This window comes from Poecilia reticulata, linkage group LG18 (assembly GCF_000633615.1).
Source record: "Poecilia reticulata strain Guanapo linkage group LG18, Guppy_female_1.0+MT, whole genome shotgun sequence".
Lineage (NCBI taxonomy): Eukaryota > Metazoa > Chordata > Actinopteri > Cyprinodontiformes > Poeciliidae > Poecilia > Poecilia reticulata.
Genome location: NC_024348.1, coordinates 17,186,264 through 17,208,923, shown reverse-complemented (window position 1 = coordinate 17,208,923; position 22,660 = coordinate 17,186,264). Strand labels below are relative to the sequence as shown.

The 22,660-nt window shown below is 41.3% G+C and overlaps 3 protein-coding genes across 4 annotated transcripts in view; 2 read left to right on the top strand and 1 right to left on the bottom strand.

The window, feature by feature from the left end:
- dennd4c (DENN/MADD domain containing 4C) overlaps window positions 1-4,182 on the top strand; it is a 39,020-nt gene extending 34,838 nt beyond the window's left edge. For both annotated transcript variants that reach the window (XM_008435868.2, XM_017310555.1), the window contains exons 29-34: window positions 74-184; window positions 263-400; window positions 633-750; window positions 1,405-1,561; window positions 1,639-1,703; window positions 2,265-4,182. In XM_008435868.2, the coding sequence (XP_008434090.1) occupies window positions 74-184; window positions 263-400; window positions 633-750; window positions 1,405-1,561; window positions 1,639-1,703; window positions 2,265-2,401 (726 nt within the window). In that variant the 3' untranslated portion in view covers window positions 2,402-4,182. The remainder of the gene's footprint in view (window positions 1-73; window positions 185-262; window positions 401-632; window positions 751-1,404; window positions 1,562-1,638; window positions 1,704-2,264) is intronic.
- Window positions 4,183-5,938: 1,756 nt separating this feature from the next.
- cdca9 (cell division cycle associated 9) lies at window positions 5,939-8,877 on the top strand. Its single transcript, XM_008435867.2, has 11 exons — window positions 5,939-6,046; window positions 6,126-6,247; window positions 6,324-6,455; window positions 6,662-6,702; window positions 6,775-6,826; window positions 6,936-7,003; window positions 7,097-7,164; window positions 7,250-7,345; window positions 7,531-7,612; window positions 8,499-8,585; window positions 8,684-8,877. Exons 2-11 carry the CDS (start codon window positions 6,142-6,144, stop codon window positions 8,723-8,725), a joined length of 774 nt encoding a protein of 257 aa, XP_008434089.1. The 5' UTR covers window positions 5,939-6,046; window positions 6,126-6,141; the 3' UTR covers window positions 8,726-8,877.
- Window positions 8,878-9,261: 384 nt separating this feature from the next.
- Window positions 9,262-15,311, bottom strand: plin2 (perilipin 2). Its single transcript, XM_008435864.2, has 8 exons — window positions 15,217-15,311; window positions 14,974-15,019; window positions 14,524-14,719; window positions 13,763-13,845; window positions 13,314-13,599; window positions 10,984-11,159; window positions 10,768-10,884; window positions 9,262-9,951 (listed from the first exon to the last, which is right to left on the bottom strand). Exons 2-8 carry the CDS (start codon window positions 15,001-15,003, stop codon window positions 9,484-9,486), a joined length of 1,356 nt encoding a protein of 451 aa, XP_008434086.1. The 5' UTR covers window positions 15,004-15,019; window positions 15,217-15,311; the 3' UTR covers window positions 9,262-9,483.
- Window positions 15,312-22,660: the final 7,349 nt, after the last annotated feature.

Here is a 22,660-nt window from a genome sequence, read left to right as displayed (position 1 = left end):
TGATTATTAAGACACACAGCCGAAAGTCGCGTCTGCACTGGAACCGATTGGTCAGATTCTTTGCGTTTGTCAGGATGGCATCGGCAAAAAACGTCCAAATCCCAAGCCGGTGTCCGTCCCGTACCTGAGCCCTCTGGTCCTGCGCAAGGAGCTGGAGACCCTGTTGGAGAACGAAGGAGACCAGGTGCAAATAAAATCTCTTTTCACGCGTCGTCCATCGTGAAACGACACTATGTACTAAAACGGGATGTTCTCTGTCCAGGTCATCTACACCCACAAGTTCCTCAGTCAGCATCCAATTATTTTCTGGAACCTGGTGTGGTACTTCCGCCGCCTGGACCTCCCATCTCACCTGCCGGGCCTCATCCTGACCTCTGAACACTGCAACAACGGAGTCCAGGTTCAAAACAAGCTGCTGCGAATTCACTCTCACAGTTTAACCACACTAAGCCTTAAAGTATTCAAAACCCTTTAACTTTGTCATATTTTAAAAGTTTAACACGTGTCGCTGCACAGCTAAGTAGAAGTGACTTACCCTGGATTTTATGGAGGGTTATGAGAGTGAGGAAAATCCCTAAAAAATAATGTTTGTGGTTTAAATAATAAAGAGTAATAAGCTGTGGTTTCTGCAGCTCCCCCTGACGTCGCTGTCTCAGGATAGTAAACACGTCTTCGTCCAGCTGCTGTGGGACAACATCAACCTGCACCAGGAACCCGAGGAACCGCTCTACCTCCTCTGGAGGACCTTCTGTGAGTGCATGCAGATATTTACTGCTTCCACTAGAGGGCACCAAAACATAACCGCTTACTAATGCTTCCTTGAACAGGTTAGGGCAGGTCTATGGGCTACACAAAATCATTCTTAGACGGTGAGATTTTTATGAGCTGTTTTAGGGCCGCCTGTCACTTTAAATCCAAATAAGCTGCTGCAGGCCACACCCCCCAACTCGATGTTTACACTTGCCCATGAAAATGGCTGCAAATATATGTGCAATTGTACAACCGTACATCTTTAAAAAGCATTAGTAGAGCCTCCCGCACATCCAACAAGAATGCAGCAAGTGGTTTCTTAATGGTAAGTCAACAACAAATCACTTGTCTTTTCCAGCAGCCAGTGAACAGCACGTACTGCGGTAAACCCAGCTGACCAAATGTGCTGGAGCTACGCTTGGGTTGCTAGGTGATGGTGCTGTCCCAGCACATTTAAGGCAAAGACGTGCAAAATGTGAATTTTACATTTTGGGTCCCATCTAAATTCACACAGTCAAGGAAATTCTAACTGGGTATTTGCACCAATATGAAGACCTTTCAGAGACAAATAAAAAAAAAAACTATTTCTCCTTTAATTTCCTGCATGATCAGAAGAGGTCAGAGCTGAGTCTGTTCCCTGTTTGTTGCTCCTAGTGGAGAAAAAGGGGACGTTAGCCCCAACAGATCACCAGGAGATCCGGACCCTCCTCAACACCGTCGTTAGAAACATCCAGACCAACGACGTCTACGGTCCCATCAACCTGCTGCTGCGGGAGATCAAACGCCGTCCAGACGGCGTCACACGGCAGAGGTCAGCCTCGTCGCTTTTCTGTTTGAAGGTTTGTTTGTTTGCTGATGCGCTAACTTTCTCCTCTGAATTTTTCTCAGGAGCATTTATAGGGAAATTCTGTTTCTCTCGCTGGTGGCTTTGGGACGCGAGAACATTGACATAGGTGAGTGACGACTACAGACTAATGAGTTTTACTTTCCGTTAACTGAATCACATCAGATGTAGCTTTTAGCTGACATTGAAAGCCTTACTTTATAAAAACCCAGCTTTTGATTTGAGTATATTTAATAAGGGGGAAAAAGAATCTCATGGTATATTTATTTAACAATGTGCATGCCAATAGTCTAATATTTTTTGCCATTTTGAATATAATAACATTGAAGCTTTTCAGTAATGTAACAAAATGTTTTCGCTAATTACATTAGCATAATACTTTTTATATAAATAATTACGTTACTGGTTGATCAACAGGGAGCATGTAGGTCACATGTTGCAGCGATTCATTAAATACAATGCATCCATAAATGCAGTTATATCCCAAGAAAACCTGTTCTTAAGGTAGAGAAGAAGTTAAAAACATTTTATGAATACCTTTTATTTCAAATATTTTTGTAGCATTTATTTTTCCCCATTCCAAAAAAAAAAAAAAAAGAAAAATGTACATGAATCAAAGGTGGGGGGGTTTGAAGAAACGTCACTGATTTTGCTGCTTTGCCTCCTGCAGAGGCCTTCGACAGGGAGTACCGGCAGGCCTACGACCAGCTGAGCCCGGAGCAGCTCAAGTCTCTGCACCGCATGGACCGCCCGCCCAGCGCCAGCGTCCAGTCGTGTCTGAAATGTTTCGGCGCCCCCTTCATCTGAACAACGGTTGCATCTCGTAGCGTTCTCACTGGTCATCTGCAGCAGAGGGGAACAGCGAACTTTTTAAGCCTCTCCCTTTGCTGAATATGGTACTTTAAAGCTGTTTTTTTTGTTTGTTTGTTTTCAAGCCGTGGCTTTCGGGTTGGAAATGTTTTTTTTTTGTTTGGTTTTTTTTTGCCTCCCGGGACGACGTGAGTATTCATAAATACTCGTTACCTAACAGAATGTTTTGTCTGCCCGCGCCACAGTCACTTCCTCTGTCCTGTAAGTTCTCCCAGATCAGGTCAGACGAGACGGATACGTCCCAGAGTGCAGGACCAGACTGTTCTGTATTTGCACTTTCTAAAAGCAGACAATAACACACATACCACCTGTTTGCACATATTTTTCATTCAAGTGAGAAATCTGAAACCAGAGTTGCCTTTTTGTTGTTGTTGTTGTTGTTTTTGTTCCTTCCGAGTCTTAATGAATCCTGGAGACGTCGAAGTGTAAATAAACAAGCTCGTGTTTGTTTCAGTGACCGAGGCTACGGACAATCACTAAGTACCAATCACTAAAACGGATTCACAACATTCCAGATCGCCCTGCAGCCGGGAGCTCGTCTTACCAGTACCGATCTCCGCAACAACACCCGACTCCTGAACGCAGGAGTGCCACACTACTGATCCCCAAGCAACACAGCCATGCTAACGCAAGCAAAGCTAAACAGCAGCTCGGTTTGCTTTTAATATCTGCCTTTTTTTTTTTTTTTTCTTACAAGGACTAGCTGCACTAGTTGCTCCTTCAGGCTTTATTGTGGTGGAGCTGATATGTAGTTGGGGCATTCTCTCTTTCCTGCATCAAATAATAAAGCCGTCACGTCTTTCTAAAGTAAAAATTTAATGAATTTCAAAAGTTTTCACACTCTTTGTACTTTTTACATAAAGTAGTCCATAATTGAGAAGTGGAAGGAAAATGGTGCATGGGTTTTTCAAAATATTCTTTTTGTAAACGAAACTCTGTAAATTGCTGCGTTGGTATTCAATTACAGCTGTGCATCCTTTTTCTTCTACTTAACATATATGCGCGTCTTTCTGCTGGTCTGTCACGCCACATTTAAATGAAGTCATTTGAAGTTTGCCGCCGTGATGAGACGAATTCTCCCGCCAGGCGCTCTTATCACACACAGACTGGACGTCATTTTAGTCGGCCCGGTCGGTCCCCTTTTTTGAACGTAGCTGCAGAGACCAGAACTTGTTGATTTCCTGCTGACGCTCTGCCAGAAGTCTCCGAGGCGACATTCCACTGAATGCTGAAGCACGACGTAAATCAGATTAGTGCTGTGATGACCTGTTGGGAAACGGGGACTTAGATTGAACTATTTTTAGATCCGAGTTGGGAGCTTGACTTGTACAGAAGAAATCGTGTAAAATATTCCATTTGCACTGCTTTAGAGTGAGATCTGAACTTAACCCATTGTGACGGTAAGATTAAGCCACATCGTAGAGCAAACACACAAAAAAACAGATAAAAAAATTCTCGATTATTTATTTTTGTATTATTCACATTTGGATTGCAGACGGATTGGTAATGTAGAATTTTTTTTATAACTAACAGCATCCTGTTCCCTTTAAATGTAAGTTTAAGGGGTTCCATCCTGTACTAACTATGTAAATTAGTTTTTCTTGGTTGTACAGAGACTTTTTTTTTTAAAATAAATGAAAGTGATCTCTTACCATCCTGTGGAAAGAAAATGAATGTCTGTCCTTAAAAGCGCTGCAATAAATGAATTTGTGAACTGATTGGAAACAAAGATGTGTTTTTGTGAATGCTATGGTTCCTACTTTTTTTTTTTTTTTTTTTTACTTTTCACACACATTTCCTGCAAAATTTTCCACAAATTATATATTATTGCTGATGATTAAAAGATCCCAAAGCGATTCATCTATATCAGTCTTTCCATCCATCCCTCTTTCATTTATCCCTCCATCTGTCCAATATTTCTGTTTGAAAACATTTGGCGTATGTGGCTTTCCATAAATTATTTCTTACAGATAAATTAGGAAGCGCTAATTTGCTAGACTGTTTTGTAAACTTTCAGTTGAGCAAAGTTTATCATCTGAGTTGTAGCTTTGGTTATGGACAGAAATAAAAACTTCATGTCAACTTTTATATTCATGCTCTTATTTTGAAGTGACGTCAGACTGCAGCAGTTCCGTTTCCTTTTCACTGTAACTGGATTGAAAACAAAGCTCCAGTCCTCAATGTCCAGTGTTCTGCCAATTTTCAATACAGCGGGTTCAAATTAGTCCAACTATCTCCACAAAATGTCACATTTTTACTTTTTGAATATTTTTGAGTTCTCTTTAAGAACTTTAACTGATAAATCACACAAAGATAGCTGCAGCCTTCACCCTGCAGCTTTCTTTACCAACTCATCCAGCAGCACAAAGAGGAACCTCGACTTTGAAGACATCTGCACAGCAGCAAACAACCGCTAGCATAAATTCCACAGCACTCTTCATTGCCTCAGTCTGAGATATTTGAGAAGGTCAGGGAAAAATGGCCAATTTCACAACTCCAGTTGCATTTCTCTCAAGACACCAGCAAAAGTGCATACATCGATTTGTCCCATAAATACCTTAATACAGAAGAATGGTGCCAAGTTATTTTCTCAGAGCCACTCACTCACTTACTTTTTTTTTTTTTTTTTGCAACATCTGGAAAAACCACGTTGTGTGTTGCGCCAACAGCGCAGCCTCCTGATGCACTTTGTGTGGGGTTGCTTCTCATCCAAGAGAGTGGGCTTACTCACAATCCTGCCAGAGAGCACGGCGTTGTCTGGGGGATCCAAAGGGGTTCCAAGAAGGACTTCTTCCAACAATCAAAGCTCAGATTGGGAATAATCTGTGTATTTCCCTGCAGGATTCAGAACTGACAGTGTCAAGCTACTGTCGATACATTTGAACTTAAATTCACAAACTGATGAGGCTTAAATAAGAGAGGAATGGATCACTATTATTTGAGATTTGGACTGTAGTTAATATGAAGTATGCCAAAGCAAATTGTGGAAATTATGAAAAAAGCAAAATGTTAGTACTGATGCAGAAAACTGTGATTTCTTCTCCAGCATACCATATAAACATTAAAGAAATTGCACAACATTGGCGTCACTGAAATTTCTGAGGAGCTGACATAATATTTCTGAACCTGGATGTCAAATGAATGCTACGTCTATAAATAAGCAGCAGAAAACAAAACGTACAGGAGTTTTGCATAGAACAACGAAACATGGTGATAGTATGCTAATTCCCCCCCAGCTACAGGCTTTTGTTACGTCAAATTATTCAAGCCATCTAAATATTAAAATCTGTCGGTACAAAAAAATAAGCAAATTTGTGTTCATAATCTTTTGCATAAATAAAAAAAGAATTAACTCCTGTAATTATTTAAAAATAATTAAATGAGTAGTGATTAAAAAAAGCTAAGTAAGATTTCCAGCGCCTTTTTTTTTTTTTTTTTTTTTACCAGATTGAGCGTCGTTATAGTTGCTAGGCAACAGGAGATATACTGAGGTGACTTCCGGTTTTCGTGGTTGAAGAAGGACGCGGCGAATCGGCTCTTGAAATTGAACACACCCCTTAATTAAATCAACTGGAGTCACAGGTGTGTATTCCTGGCGTTGGCTTTGGGTGTTTGTTTCTTTCTTTCTTTCTTTCTTATTTTAATTTTTTTTACTTCTAAGAGGAAAAGGACACAAAATGTCACAACGACGGGCGGAAATTGAAGCAAATACTGAGAACAAACACCAGCTGAGTCGGGAAATGCGACGGAATAGACTTTTTATCCAACAGATTGAGAAAGAAGGTAGATGGGGGGGGAAAGGTGTTAAACACCAAGCTGGAACATCACTTTTATTATTATTTTTTTTATTCCTTTTTAGCACAGGACCGCATGAGGCACTTGGAGTCCAAACTGGAGAGTCTGCTGGCAACAGTTGACAAAGTGTTTAAAGTGGAGCTGATGAAAATGCCTCCTTCTCTTCAAAATGCTCTCGTAGGGGATCTGATCAGCCGTAAGAATTTGAGTTTGCGCGTGATCTTATTAAAAAAAATAAAAAATATACTTGAAATTGATGCAGATGTAGCTGAACAATTCTGTTCAAGTTCCTGCAATTCTCCAAACTTATAAAGACGAGGACTTTATTTTTGATTGTTTGGTAGCAAAAAAAAAAAATACATGCAAAATTGCTGTTTTATGGGTTTTTTTCTTCTGTGATAGAGGAGGACCCCTCAGCCAGTGATGTGTCTATAGCCATTCAGGTGAGTCCATTTCTTCCCTCTATGCTTTATAGAAAAAGATTTATTATATAGATAAATCTTTTTTTTCTGCAGAATGAATCCCGTGAAATGGCTCAGCCCCTCAAGCGAGTCCCCAGGGGTCCAGGTAATTGCTTGTTCTCTTTATGCATCTGATATTCCACTAGCTGCTGCATTTTGCTGTATTTTTATTTTGTGATTTTTTATTTTTTTTTTGCGCTTTTTCATTTTCAAAGTAAAATCAACCGATTCTGCTCCAGCGTTGTCCACCACAGTCCAGAGGTCTTCTGCCAGGAATCCAAAGGTGACGCGCGAACCGTTTGACGTAAAAACGGTGATTCAAAACGGGGGTTTTCATTCTTTTTTTTTTTTTTTCGCTGCTGTTTTTGTGTGCTAGGGTGGCAAAACAGCAGGCATAAAAAGAAATGGAACCATAGCTACCAGCAACAGCACTGGAAACCTCAGGTAAGACCCGAATGTCTGTGTGAGGTCGTCGAAACCAGATTGAGACCGAAGGTCAAGGAGTTGCATGTGCTGCTTTTTCCTACAGGGCGTCTCCTGCGACGGCCAAACGAACCCAGAGCCATTTGGCGAGTCGCAAAACTGCCGATCGGCCAGAACAGAAACAGAAAGCGCCTAATCTCAGGTCTGTCCTTATTGTCTATACCGCAGGAAAAGTCACCTGCCACTGATGAGCTTTACTGGGTTCTAATAATAATAAGCTATGGGTCTGTAAGACGGAGAAGCCCGAGATGCGAATGTTTTTACAACAAAATAACAGTCAAAATGAGATTATTGGGAACTTGAGGATTATGTATCCATTTGTTACAGGTCGGTTCTGTCTGCTGGTGAGCTGTCTGGTTCAGTGGCCGGATCTGCAGCCTACATCACCGTGACGACAGCGCAGGGACAGGTAAAGGTGCATGTTTGTTACTTGCAGCTGTAGAGCAGTGTTTCTCAATCCTGGGACTCGCCTACTTCATGTTTTCTGTGTTTCTCTGACTTCACACACTTGGACTTGGATAAATGGGTGATTAATGGGCCTCTTTGTGGAGGAGATGATGCAATCATTTGCCTCAGACATACTGGAGCAGAGAGATATTGAGGACGGTGGGCCCTTGAAGATGAGGATTGGAAAACAATGCTGTAGAGCACATGTGTCAAACTCGAGGCCCTGGGGCCAAATCTGGCCCACCATAAGTTTTTTATGTGGCCCTTTAGACTCTTAAACAGACACAAAGAGTCTTCAGTTGTGTACCTAAATCAATTTATCAATCAAATTAAAGCAGCTTTTATCTGTGTTCTACCAAATTAAATTGATGTGAAAAGTTTTTTAACTTTAAGGACTCGTCAAATGCAGAGAGGCTTATTTATTCATATTTTAACAGCTTAAGAGGTAGTTTTATCAATAAGTTTTGCCCTTTCAGTATGTTCATGGTTTTTATGTGGCCAGAAATAAGAGTTTGACACTAGTGCTGTAGAGGAAGAAAAAGTGTAACTCAACATCTTGTTGCACTTGAATCCAGGCTACTTGTTGCTGTTCGTCTTTCTATTAATGGAAGGTTTGATGAAACTTAAGTGAAACAAATCAGAACTAATGTAGCAGAGCTACCTCAACATGCTGTTTTTGGAGATTTCAGTATAAACTGAGGGACATGAAACTCCCCAGTAGTTTTGGTTTTTAAAATGTTTAAATCTATTTTTAACCTGCAGAGGTTTAATGCCATTTCAGATTATAGTTTAAAATGTGATTCTTTTGAAATTTGAATTTAACATGTAAAGTTGTTCCTTCTTTCTAGATGTTGATGTTTTCTGAAGAGACAAAGGATAAAATCAACTTGGAGACGCTCGATGATGTAGCTTGGTGCCAGATTCAGAAGCTTAAGGTGAGCTCTTTCTTTTTTACAGTATTTCCACGTTGAGTGAATTAAAACCTTGTGCAATAGTAGTAATCATTCATTCTTCCTGGATTTGGGAATTTCAGAGTCTGATGGAGTATTTAGCGCAGCACAGTCACATCCAGTGATATTTGACCTGGACCAGCCTGCTGGGCTTGACTTTTTTTTTTTTTTTTTTAATCTGAAGTCTGTGCACAGTTGACTATAATGTGTGATATTAAGAAATATAAATGTCATAGTTTGCTTTTTTTATCTAATAAAGTTTACTGGTGATACAGTACGATTATGAAATCTTTCTTTCTCCTAAATGTCCTGCAAGGTCTTTTAAAAACGAGTAGCTAGTAGTTATGAAAATCTTTGCTTTCAAATTGGCTGACTGGGGAAATTGTGCACAGAAATGGGCTGCATAAAAGCTGTGCTGCATTTTTGAATGTGAAATGAACTAAATGTCTGATTATTTGTATAATAATGCAAGGTAGCGGTAATGTCATGCTGCGGGGACCATCAGCTGCATCTAAACCTGCAGGCTCTCTTGTATCGATGAAATCTGAGTGACATCCCCTGATAAGTGACGTAACACGACATATTGGTCAGCTATATGACTGTTTAAATGTTCAGTTTCACTGGCATAGGCTTAAAAGTTTTAAAATGATGAGTGGAAAAACAAAGTTTATAGTTCCAGTTTATTTTCTGAAGGCTTAAACAGCATTAGCATTAGTCAAGTTAAATCCAAAGGCTTGGAAAATAAAGACATTAATGTGAGGGGGGGACAAAAAGATCACAGAGAAACTTTTGCAATAAAAAAAGCAACAGTGCAGTTTGCTTAACCTCCGTACTCAGACGTCAAGCATTTAGCGCTAATTGGGGACTTTGTAGTGAAATGACTTCAGCTGTCTGAATCTGGAGTGAACTGTTGTTGGGAATGTAGTGACTCCATCTCCACCTCCATAGGCTCCTCGGTTTGCGGCTGAGTGAATGGGGAGTTTTTGTTCTCTGGTTGTTTGCTGCTGCTGGCTGCGGACGACTCGGTGTGGATGCTCATCCTCGGGTAGAAGGGACCGACCAGCCAGTTGAGCGGCGTGTTGTTGACCAGGTAATCCATGACGTTGTCCAGGGACTCCTTCATCTTGCCCAGCTGGACCCTGGTGCCGGTTAGCACGCTGTCCGGCAGCTCTCCCAGCACCTTGGCTCGGCTGAAACCGTTGTACATCTGTGCTGCCGAATGGCTGAGGGACAGCGCCTCCTGCTGGATGTGGTTGGGGAGTCCCTTCAGGCCGGAGACCAGAACGAGGCAGGTGGTCTGCAGCTGCTGGGTGAGGGAACGAGCGAGGGCCAAGGTGCGAGACTCGATCACCTGCAGCGAGAACATAATTTTTGGTTTGGTCTTTCATCAGTTTTATAATAACTGCCTCGAAGTAAAACCTACAACACATATTTGCAAAATGTATAACTAGCATATGAGAACCAGTCATGAAACCAAATGTTAAACTGATATGAAGAAAAAACTGCTGCAGAAGCAGTTAACATCCGAGGCAGAAATGTTTTGGCCCCAAAATAATTTTAACTGCAAAAACTCAAGAATTATACTAAAAATGTAAAAACATCTAAAATTTGAAAGCATTTCTTTAAAGAAAATACGTTGTATTGTTTTTACCCAATCCCACAACAAATAATGCTATCAATACACTAAAACATTTTTTTTTCATCTCACTAAATGTTATTTTCCCAGTTAGATTATGTTACTCCAATAAAAGAGTAATTTATATTTTCACATGTCTTTACGAGGGTGTGGCAATATATTTTAGTGGCTTTAATTAAACGGAAAGCCTTTTCCAACAAGTTAGATTTAAAGGCTCTGAGGGAGTTGGCTCTGCCTCCCGTTCTGGACCTAAATCCTCTTGGAACGACTAGTAAACCCTCATGATGCAACCAAAGCTCTTGCGCAGCATAAGTGGTTTCATGCAAGACGTGGCCAGGACACTGAGAGTTTCATTAATTATCCGTAAAGCTTTTACATGAAGTCCTAATGTGGTGAGAAGCCAAGCAGGATAAATGTGTTCTTCCTCAAGGCTCCAACTGTTAGCCACCTGGCTGGATTTGGTTAAACTGAAGGGGAATTTGTTCAAATCAAAACAAGGATCCTAATTGGTTGGCTTCCTCTGTGAATTACCTCCGCATGGTAACCATTCTCCTGGGTCGGACTACCGGATTTCCACGGGACCAATGAGTTCAGCTTGTCGTTCACCATCTGGTTAGCGTTGTTGATGTTCTTTCTGCCGTATTCCATCTAGAAAGAGGAAAGATTTAATCTTAGAATCTGCATTTTTTCACACTTTAAGGGAGTAATTTACATCGATTCTTGTAGTATTAAGTGTTAAAGTCCCACCAGGTCAACAGTGGAGTTGAGCTCGGAGATGAACCCCATGCTGCGCTCCTTGCCCTCCTGTATCCTGGCCACGGCCCTGGTGTACGCTCTCTTCCTCAGCTTGGTGGACAGGCAGCCCAGGCGGACGTAGTAGCTCTCTTTATTATCGAAGCCTTTCGCGGCTTTAGCCTCCAGCTCTGTCACGAGGCGAGGGAAAACAAGAACACATTATATTTAGGTGCCACAAGCAGGGTTTCCCCCAGAAAACGTTCCACCGGTTTTTTTTTTATTAAAAGATGTTAAGTAGGCAATAAAAGTAAAAATATCACTGGGTAATTATATGTTATGGGAAAACATTGTCAGTGAACTGCTATATAAACCCACAACTAGTCTTAAAAATAACTAATCAAAAAATACAATTAAAATAAATATCAATTATGTCCACTTCTGTTAAATCCAAATTAAGTCAGCGGCTCCATCAGGCCCCCAGAGCTTCAGGGCCCCCATAAATGCTAATATTTTAACACAGACCACAGATATATCAATGTAACATTTATTTATTGAGATTATCATTGCTGCTAAATTTTTTTAATTTATTGCTTTTTAGGTTTGCCAGTTAAACTACTCCCACTGTCCTAGATTTCACTAAATCTTAGAGATGCTGATGTTTTTAGCAACAAAAGGGGCCCCTAAATCATTCTGCTCCAGGCCTGATACACCCCTGGACCGGCCCTGCATGATGTGGTAATCCGCTGCACTGCGCAGAGATGCACAACAAATGGGAGATTTAATTCAATGCTGCTAATGTGGCTTTAGTAGCGCTTTCATTTCGTGTCTGAGTTTTTAACAAGGGGACACAGAAACTATTTTGTTTGGTTGAATTTCTGGATGAGTTTTTCAGATGTCCGGTGGCCGCGTGCATTAACTCTCTGTCTGACCAAGTGGGCAAAACATTTGATATGGTTTGATGCTTAGTGTAATCGGAAAAATACTAGTAATAATAATAAAATAATATAAAATCAGCGTGATGCGTGACTGCGAGGAGAGCGCGAAAGYTCCTCACCGGGTTAAACCTGCACGATGAGTGATTAGCACTGGGTCGTTAACCACTAACGCACCGGCTAACCGGGAACACAGACCTAAACTTTACAGGGAAGACGGGGCCAAACGTTGGGCAGCGTGTTGAGATGTAAACGCCGCATAATGTTTTGTTCMCAAATATACATCATTCTCACCTCAAAGCACCTCTGAAAGCGCGACTACAAGTTATTCCTGCGGTTCAGGTAGAGCTGCGCAACCAGATCTAACACGGTGGGTTTAAACTTTTACCTTGATCAATAACTCCTCATAACTAATCATAATTCCTCACAGGGGGTTGATGTAAATATCCATAGCGGTCAGCCTGTGTCCAGTTCGAGTGAAAGGAGCGTGGGATCCGCGCTGAGGTAAACTTTAGACATCCAGCTGATGCAGCGCGCGAGGCGACGCGCAGAGGCCCAGCGGTGTGATTGGTCCGGCTTTAAATGCATAAACTATAAACATATTTTCTTTTAGGAATAAATCTGCTCTGATGGTGAAACGCTCGGAGCAACAGAAACACTTGCAATCCGGCTTAAAAAAAGGCGATATTTTTTTAATTTTCCTTAAAAAAAAAACCGACAAAAAAAACAAAGCCTGGCGGTGGCGCTAGTAAAGCATGGCGGGCCGCCAGGCCGATAATACACTGGGGGAAACCCTGACAAGCCACTGCATATGCAACAACACTCCTCATTGTGTTGCTGATGGGGGGGAGCAGCTAAGGCACATTAGCATTTATCTGATAAGCCTGGTTTTTTGGGAACCAAATTCAGCTGCCTGTTAATATCTGACCCATGATGAAGCTTTATGCAACTGAAATATTTTTTTTTAGTTGTTTATAATGTTGGAACTGTATTGCTCATGGTGGCAGCATGCTACTTTAGCAGGCTACTCTGTTACATTAGTTCCTTTTATAAACTAGATTTTTTTTTTTTTAGTTGAGGCGTCACATGTTTGGACATTTATATTCCCTCTGGTTTTGGATGCTGTGCAGCTGGAAGGATTTTTGGTCTCAGTTTTTTACTTTTGAACAGTTATGATACGCAACTATGGCAACAAGGTATTTTTTTGACAGAATAACAAATGGGAGCGTCTGATTTGCTTCTCAAACACACATTGCAATTTTCTTTCCCCTTCATAACTACTTTACATGCTGGCCCATCACATAAAATCCCAATAAGATGGAGGTTTTTGGTTGCAACGTGACAAAACATAAATCAATAAAGGTGTCTGGATGTTGTTCTCCAAGCATTTACCCAATAACTTCCACTCACCAAGCTCCTCCTCTGACAGAGGCAGATACTGCTCCACCAGGCTCTCGGACGTAGTGAGGGCCGTGTTCACGCCGCTGCTGACCAGCTGCACCACTCTGCTGTCCAGCACTGTGCTCACACTCCCGCTGACGGCAGCCTTGGTCCTCTCCATCCCGTCCTGGACCGCGCCCCGGGTCTTTTCCACCACGGTGCTCAGCGTGTCAGAGACGGTGCCCTTGGCTCCAGACACTTTTCCCGTCATAACATCCTTAGCGGTGGTTACGACATCTTTGGCGCTGGAAACAATCTGGGGGAAAAGGAGAGATGGGGGGAATTTTTTTATTTTTTTTAAATGACTGAAGCCAAAAGTGGAAGGTCATGGAAGAAAAGGCGTGGGTCAACATGATCGATGCTTTTTTTGGGGGAGATTAGCTCACATCAGTGTTGTGCAACTGGGCTTGTTGCCATACCTGGTCAGAGGGCTGATGGAGGATTGGCAGAGTTTTCTCAATCTTGTCCAAACCTTTGCAGGCCAGGTCATTGGCAATGGCAACTGTAGATGGAACAAAAGAGAAAATTTATCGTGAGACTTTCTGAAGCAAAAAAAGTCGAGATAACCTCAGCATCCCTTAAACTTTTTCACATTTTCTACTTTATAACCAGAGATTTGAATGTGTTTTAGTGGGATTCTACTGTAGACCAACACAAATCGGTGCATAATGGAAGCAAAAAGTTACATAGCTTCCATTTGCATTTTAGTCCAGTTTACTTTGATGTGCCAAAATAAAAACCCAGTACAACAACTTCTCTTAGTAGTTAACGCATCCAAAACCCAAAAGGTTTGATGGGGAGAATAAATAACACTGCACCAATTCCCAATAATGCTAAACATGGTTGTGGCTGCATCATGCTGCGGGGATGCTTTATTTCTTCTGTTGTGAAAAAGAAAAATAGGAGTAACTAAATCCTGTCCAATCCTGGAAAAACACTTAAATCTTTATCACTTTCTTGTTTCATCAAAACAGAATCCAAACTGAATATGAAATCTGAAGAATTCTAGAGTTGTGAACACTTATGTAACCTCTTAATGAGGTGAAAGATCAACTGGATTAAGAGTCAGGAGTCTGGGTTAACCATCCTGTTTCAAATTCTAGCGACGTGACTCAGCAGAACAGCCCATAATGACACTCAAGGTTTCATTATGTGCTGCTTGTCCTCTAATCTGTCTTACTCTGAGGCTCCAGTTTGCCGATGATGGGCGAGGCCGTGGTGAGCGCCACAGAGGTGATGGTGCGGACCCCTTGCTCCGCAGCCTCGCACACACTCCTGATGTAAGGGTGGTTGTCCTTGGTGTTTGAGTACACACTGAACACCAGGCTGTAGGTGGAGCTCACCAGAGGGAGGCTGGTTACCCTCTCCACCACACTCTGTGAGCAAATGCAGAGAAACACAATTTAAATCAATTTCTTAACACTGAATGAGTGAGATTTTTAGTGTGCATGCAACACGTGAGGATGTTTCTTTTCTTAATGTTTGAGATGCAGAGTGAATGTCGATGTGCTGTTTTGCACCAGTCTCTGCTGCAGACCAAAAAGCCTTGTGCTCATTTTATGCCAACCTGAAGTATTAATTACCCTGTGCTGAAAGGGTAATTAATCACGACAGTCTTTACCAAACTCACCTGATTTGGCATAACTTCAGCTGCTGCCATTTCTGCTCTCAGAAATCTGCAAGAACACATATTTAGACTTACTGTAACAACTTTTCCTCTGAAGAAATGCAAACAAACAAACAAAGACCATTACAGGAATAAGCAGTTACTTCCGTAGTACAGCGTTTATTAAACGTAGTTCCGGTATCTTTTGTAAATACCACAGCTAAAAACGGGTTGTTTTTCAATAAAGCGTTAAAAAAAAAAACTTACCGAATAAAGGCGACAGATAACACACAAATGTCACTTTCTTCACCGGATGACCTGAGCGAACCAACGGCTGCTGTATTTATTCGCTCTGGGGAAAAAAAAAATATCGCGAGATGAGGCGTGGCGCTGTGACGCAATCATTCTAGAACAAAGGTGACGAACAGAAGGTGGAAGTTCAGAGTAGTGGGGGATTTCTGTTTTTTTTTAGTTCTTTTTTTATTTTTATTTTTTATGTTGTGTTTTACTGTACAGCACTTTGTATCAGCTGTGGTTGTTTTAAAGTGCTTTATAAATAAAGTTGGATTGGATTGGATTTATTTGTGAAGTTGAAAATCAAAGTCACTGGTGTTACTACATTTTTACACACACCTGTTGAAATGGGATTTAATGATGTGATACATTTTTAAAATATGATTTTAATCAAATTAATGTTATATGTAATAAACAGCCAAATAAATAAAATACCCTAGTTGCATATTCAGTTTCTGATACCATCCATGGGCAAGCAGGTATACCACATTTCATCCATGGATGAAAATGTACAAATGTCTTAACATCTTTGTGTCACTTTGGAGGATTGGTTCCTCTCTCCAGCAGTCATTGCATGAGAAGTGGGGTCCACCCTGGATAAGTTCCCAGTCCGTCATCAGGGAACACCGGACAAACGACCATCCACCCACACACTACCTCGCCCACTGTCTCCTCTGACATTAAAATGAATCACAAATCAGACACTAATTAGCTGACCCACATATTGAAAATCTATCAAATATTCCTAATCTTCATCAAACAAAATATCTTACAACTACAATTATTACATTTATTGCTCCTAGACCTCTAATAGACCCAAACTCTTGAACATTTTCTTTTTCAAGGCGGTGCTCAGCTCATTCCCTTCCTGAATGAGTTTTAATTGTAACAGATGATTTTATTCTGGGATTCTATTACATAAGTAAAATTCTAGAAACCTCTCCTCTGGGGATTTTCTTCTCATGGTTTGAGCTCACTAGCTTCCTAATACCCCAGGTTTGAGACAAAAATCTCCAAATACAGAGCATTAAGACAGAATACTCTGTGAACAGTGTTTCTCCTTATGACTAACGATAATAGTGTAAAGACTAGTGATCACATTTATTGCTGGTTTGAATCATATAAATACAGCTAATAACCTAAGTATGATGCATGCTTTTTTTCTTCTTCACCAAAACACTTCTGAAAAGTGTGGTGTGCATTTGTATAATCAATCAAATTTTATTTGTATAGCACATTTCAGCAGCAAGGCATTTCAAAGTGCTTTACATCATAACAAACACAAAAACACAGAGTCATGCAACATAGAATCAACAAAACATTATATTAAGTCAAGAGCCATCATTAAATTCGTAATTGATTACGTTTCAAATACAACTCTAAACAGCTGGGTTTTTAGTCGAGATTTAAAGGAAGTCGGTGTTTCAGCTGTTTTACAGTTTTCTGAAAGTTTGTTCTAGATTTGTGGTGCATAGAAGCTGAATGCTGCTTCTCCTCGTTTGGTTCTGGGGATGCAGAGCAGGGCTCTGGAAGGTTGATACAACAACAGCAGATCTTTAATGTATTGTGGTGCTAAGCTGTTCACAAGAGGCTCTTTGGACCTTCAGGATAAAAGATGTTCTTTTAGCCAGTTTTTCTGCCTGGTCAGTAAAGACAGTTTTAGGGGGGGAGATGATTCTGTTTGAACCACTCCACATATTTTTCTCTCCTTTGTCTTCTGTATATTTTTGGTCTTCGTGATGCTAATTGTCCACTAATGTTCTTTAGCAAACATCCGTGGCCTTCACAGAGCACCTACAGTCACAATGAGCTTAAATTACACGCAGGTGGACTCTGTCTACTGAAAAGTTGTCCTCTTAAAGCAGTTGTCTATATCAGATTTAATTTAGGAGTATAATGTAACAGAAAGTGTCCACATCCCACAGACAGGCAAAATGAGACACATTTATCATCCCGTTTGCCTCTCAGTAATCATCAGTAATAAGAGCGACAGTGACTGCAAAGTTTATGACCGATGACCTTTTTCTGTCCGTGTGGCCCAGTAAGCTGCGTGCCAGGATGACAGCAGGTTAGCTGCTGCAATACAGACACATAAAAGCATGATTCATGCTCCAGTTCCAAGTCCAATCCCCATCTTTTATTACCCTTTGTAACGTCCTGTACAGGAATAAAATCTCCTGGTTATTTTAAGGTCATAATCAGTCGTTTAGAATGGAGGGATTTCGGTGCAGCTTACAGAGAAGTGTACAAACTGTGGCGCACGTTGCCTTTTTTTTTTTTTTTTGTYTTGTGTAATACACTTTAACATGGATTCCTGAACATGTTAATGATACAAGTAGTTTTGCTGAAAACTGGTCAATCTCTTTCCTCTTTCTGGTGCGCATTTCTGTTTCCATACACGTTAATAAAAGTCGAATCAATCATATGTGCAGAATCACCGTTGCTTTGCATTTGGAGGCCAGATGGCGAAACACATGTTCACATTTTAGCTTCTTCAGCTGGCAAACGCACTGGGACCATTGGGCTCAATTTATTAGCCTGTAAGTAGATCAAATCAAGCCCATATGAAGATGTTGGCTTCAGAAAGCCACGGCGAGTCTGTCAGGATGAAAAATTTCAAGTTGGTGCTGATTTGCCGCAGGATCTAAAGCAGAACTCCTGTCTCGTTAACGAACACGTAAGCGGGTTGTGACTCCACGTTGTCCTGGACATTGATCGGATCGTGTTTTATGGCACACGTCATGTTCCCTTTTATGGCCCGGGCCGGCTTCAATGTGAATCAAAGAGCACTCGATAGTGACTCATTCGCATGACGATGCGAGACCTCAAAAACATCTGCTCAGCGGTCAGAGGTCTAATACCTTATTCTAGTTTTTTTTTTACTTTCACTTTGACACTGAAGCAATAAAAACACCACAGATGAAATGATCTGCATTAGACTGGCAGCAGATATTAGACAATGTTAGTATTGGAAGTTTTGTTTCTATTTTTGCGTCGTCACTTTGCTCCTCCCAAGTTTCTGTTTGCATTTTGGCAAAGCTTCCACCACACTTTACATGACACCTGACCTTCACTGCTCTTGCACACAGATTTGTTCCTCTTTCTACTTGAAGCTGGTGTTTTTGTCAAAGTGCATTAACTGTTGCAAATAAAAATCTTCAGTTCTAATGCTCGAAACCTGAAGATGAATTAATTGTTGTTTTTTTTAGGATAACAGTGGATCCAAACATACATCCACAGTCAGAAAAATGACTTAAACTGGGAAGACTTAATGTTTTGGATGATTGAGTCAAAAATCTGAGGTTTATCTTGAAAGAGAACACAAATAGAAACATTTAATTTAAAGGTATTTCAGCAAAGGTTTACCACTAATGCAACCAGGATGAATTCTTCTTTTTATTTTTATCCTTCAAATATATTTGCTTGTCTTGCAGTTGAATTGTGTGGGGATAAAACTCAAACATTGAATTTATTCATTACGATTTCATTTTTTTTCTATCACAAACGTAACTTTTTGACGAGACTGCGTGGGACTTGTCAGGTTAAACAGTTGAACACTGGATGAATTCTCACTGGAAAAACAAGCAAATCAGACCTGTGTCTTTAAACATCTACTTCCAAGCAAACTTTCTTGCCCAATTTATAAAAGTTGGTTTGCAATTGCGCCATATTTCAGCTTTATAAAATGGGTGGATGTTTAGTATCTCCTAATCCTTGTTTGTACAACATTTTCATGCAGACTGAAGGCACAGTTCTCTGACTTTTCCACCTTGGGTAAATAAAAACCCTTCAGTGACATCATCTGGGGTAACTTGAGTTCACTGTCCCCACTCGACTTCCTTCAAATTGCCACAGTCCAAGCCAAAGAAAGACATTAATTTCGTCTCACTTCTCGTTTCACATCAGATTTACAAGGTGCAGATTCCTGCGGTAAACACTGGGACGTGCCAGAAAATGTGCTGCTTATTTGATCTCAGTACATTTTGGCAATCGACAAGTGGCCCCAGAAAAAAACGTTTTTGATGAATTTAGCAATCAAATGAAGTAAAACGGGTTGAGTAAAGCTTAGTACTTCCAGATTTAATCCAGCAGATGGCACCAATGTTGACGGTTTCTGCCAGCACCTACGTACGTCGTTCATGTTTTAAACCTTTTGCAGATAAATGTTGGTTTTGCAGTGAGCTGTACTTTTTTATTTTTGTTACTGCCACCTATTAGATAGAGGATAGTAATACTTTGTGGATTAATTTTAATACGAGCTGCACGTTGCTCTGCCTTGCAACAGGAAGCCACTGGGTTCAAATCCTGGCTCGGGGGTCTTTCTGCATGGAGTTTGCATGTTCTCCCTGCGCCTGCGTGGATTATCTCTGGGTACTCCGCCTTCCTCTCGAAGTCCAGAAACAATGAATTTTAGGTTTTCAGAGAACGACCGCCTAGATCTCTTCAGGTTTAAATCTGCAGAATCATATTTTGGGAGAAACGCATTGAGGACCATTGAACGATGAAAGGAAACTCAGTCGGACCTGTGTCTGTTTCCTGCGGGTTCTGCTGGTGTGCAGCTGGCATGGCGGGTACAGGACAGTCTGTACCCCCAGGGACTGGAGATCTATCAGCTCCATTGTGCCCTCTGAGACAGGCAGGTGATGTGGGCGGCGAGCCAGCCCTCCTGGCTGGGTAACAGATACCTGTGGGCTGCTGGGAAAGTGTCACACCTCAGGATCACACACAGCGAGAGACGCTGCTGGAAGACCAGGGAGCAGACAGGAGGAGAGCGGCTGTCCTTTCAGGCTTTGAAGATCACAGGGGAATTGAGGCTGAGATCAGGCTTTAAACCTGAGAAGAAATATGACTCACTGATTGATGGTCAGCTCTAGGTTTAAATGTTACAACCTCACACACAATTTTGTTGTGGATGTATTTTACCCACCCTTAAAGTGACATATATGCAGTAGAAGCTAACTATAAAACAAATCTGATCTGGGGAAAACAATTGTGAACGAATGCTGTGGTTGTAGAATCAAGACTGAGTGTCAAAATGAGACGGGAAGAGGATTTAGGTGACTTTGAAAGTGGCACCAATTCTTTGGTTGACAGAGAATGATCAAAGAGAGAGGAAATATCCAACAAGCGATAGAAGTGTGGATGAAACATAGAAGGCCTGGTTAGAGATGATGCATGTCGTCTATCTACGTCATCGTACACGTCATGGTTCAGAGACAGTAATATATGGACAAGTTGCTACCCTGATCGGTTGAGCCTTTGTTGACAAGCAGTTGAACAAGTGCACCAAACAAGAGAGCAGCTTAAAGTGAGAGTTGACGTTCACTGAAGTCACAGATTTTGTTTGTGGACAGACTTTCAAGGCACAGGAAAGGTGTTGAGGGATCCGTTTTGGTGGATTTAGGATTGGGTCTCTGTTTTTTTGCAGATGATGTGGTCTTATGGCTTCATCAGACCGGGATCTCCAGCTTCCACTGACCCCCAACCAATCAGAAGGTTTTTGCGGGTCAGAACGTTCTAATTCAAAACCATGGTGTTGACAGGCCAAAGGGGTGAAGTGCTTTTCTCTGGGGTCCTGCCCCAAGTGAAGGAAATGTGAAAAAAACAACAAATGGATGATTTTTGCACAGTATTCTGTGGTGTTGCAACCTCTCCTTTTTATGTTTGTATACAGCTTGCTAAAATAAATTTTCAAAAATGGTGAATGAAGGAAGAGAATTTCAGCCATATTTACACAATTTCAGCTCATGAAAACAGGCAGCCAGGATCTCTGGTTTTAGTCTATTTAAATCATTTTAAAGTACGTTATAAAAACTTCAGAAAAATCCATCAGCACTCGGATGTTGGCTGAGTTTTGACAGCCTTGACATATTTTTCGGATCAACATTTGATAAAGCTTCTGCCTCAGCCTGACATTTCCACGTAGGAGTGCCCCGATGCTCACCATTTTGAAACGATCATGACTTCATCCCTTAATAAAAGAAGGATCTGCGCAGACAATAGACACTTAGCGGGGCATCCAGCGCACATTTATAGACAAAAGTCTTGTTAATCCGGACTCTGGGCACCTGTTGGATGTAATCCTGAAATAATGAGTTTGGCTCATTAGCAAAGACAACCATCCGCGGCTCCCGCTGTGGGTATCGAGTTAAAAGAAAAATAATCAACCACCCGTCAAAGCTGAAGCTGCGAAGAAGAGGCCGGAGATTGAGATCTCTGTCATTCCTGTGGCATCGTGCCTCGACCCCAGTTCCACCTTAACGATGAGTTCCAGTAACGATTTTTCATTTTGAGAGAACAAAACAAACCCGAAGCTGCAGAATCAGAGGTGTTTGCTCTGGTTGTTGAACACTTAGGGGCAGATGTGGAAACAGGAAGATTGGACCCATGTGGCTCCAACACATGACCCTGCGGTGCTTCCACTGGATCCCGTCGCAGGGCTTTTTTTTTCACAGAGCCGAGCCCGGATTAGCAGGCCGGCTGTTGGAGCTGGCAATGAGGGCATCCATTCACTGTTATGTTTTCTGTTTTGCTGACAACCTCAGCAGGTTCTGGTGATTAAGCCGTAATTTAGAGGGATCTGAAACCAAATGTCTAAGTTGAAGCCGTGTTTACAGAAAACAGCTGCTTTAACAGGCACTTAGAGATGCAATTGAAGGAAGGTTTTTCAGCATGTGAGTGCGGCTCTGTCTTTGTGCAAGTGTGCGTACATGCGTGGGCCGGCTTTTTGGGCACCTACACAGACAATCTCTTTGTTTTGGAAGTGTTCGCTTAAGTCTTCGGGGGCAGACGGCAGCCAAGAACAACGTGGGAAAAGAGCAGTACTTCACTTCTGCTTTCCATCCGGACCTTTTTTTTTTATTTTTTATTTTCTGGACTCTTTCTGTCAGCTGGTTTCCAAAACATCACCTGGGGGATTGTAGGACTTTGTAGAAACCAGAGGAAACCTGACTTGGACTCGAGAGAAGCTGTAATAAGTACAGAATGGCAGCTGACAGATGGGCCAAACTGTCTGTCGTCTCGCTGGGCCTTTTTTCCAACTTCCAGACACTTACTGTGCGGGCACCCAAACGGACCTCTGCTCAGGTGGTCTCTGCAGCTCGGCAGTGGTCTGCAGCCCAGCAACGACTCTGTTCTTTTTATTGCCACCCACTCTTTTTCTTGCAGTCTTCTACAGTACAGGAGACAAATCATGAGGATTGTGAAGGCAGTCATGCAAATACTTAAAAATCAGGAATGCCTTTTTTTTTTTTTTTTTAAATAAAAGAGTTAAGTGCAACACAAAGTAATCCTCATTTATTTTCCAGGATTCTCCATTCATCTGAACTTTAAAGTACTTCAAACTTTCAGAAATACTAACTTATGTCTTGTTCTAGTTGTAGAGCCTTGACAAAAAAAAAAAAAAAAAAAAAAAAAA

What these genes read in the sequence shown, in the direction of transcription:
- cdca9 (XM_008435867.2), top strand. Translation starts at nt 6,142, where the DNA reads ATGTCACAACGACGGGCGGAAATTGAAGCAAATACTGAGAACAAACAC. An exon ending in AACAGCACTGGAAACCTCAG is followed by an intron (nt 7,165 to 7,249) that starts GTAAGACCCGAA and finishes TTTTTCCTACAG; the next exon opens with GGCGTCTCCTGCGACGGCCA. An exon ending in GCCAGATTCAGAAGCTTAAG is followed by an intron (nt 8,586 to 8,683) that starts GTGAGCTCTTTC and finishes TGGGAATTTCAG; the next exon opens with AGTCTGATGGAGTATTTAGC.
- plin2 (XM_008435864.2), bottom strand. Translation starts at nt 15,003, where the DNA reads ATGGCAGCAGCTGAAGTTATGCCAAATCAG. An exon ending in CGGCAAACTGGAGCCTCAGA is followed by an intron (nt 13,846 to 14,523) that starts GTAAGACAGATT and finishes TTCCATCTACAG; the next exon opens with TTGCCATTGCCAATGACCTG. An exon ending in TCAACTCCACTGTTGACCTG is followed by an intron (nt 10,885 to 10,983) that starts GTGGGACTTTAA and finishes TCCTCTTTCTAG; the next exon opens with ATGGAATACGGCAGAAAGAA.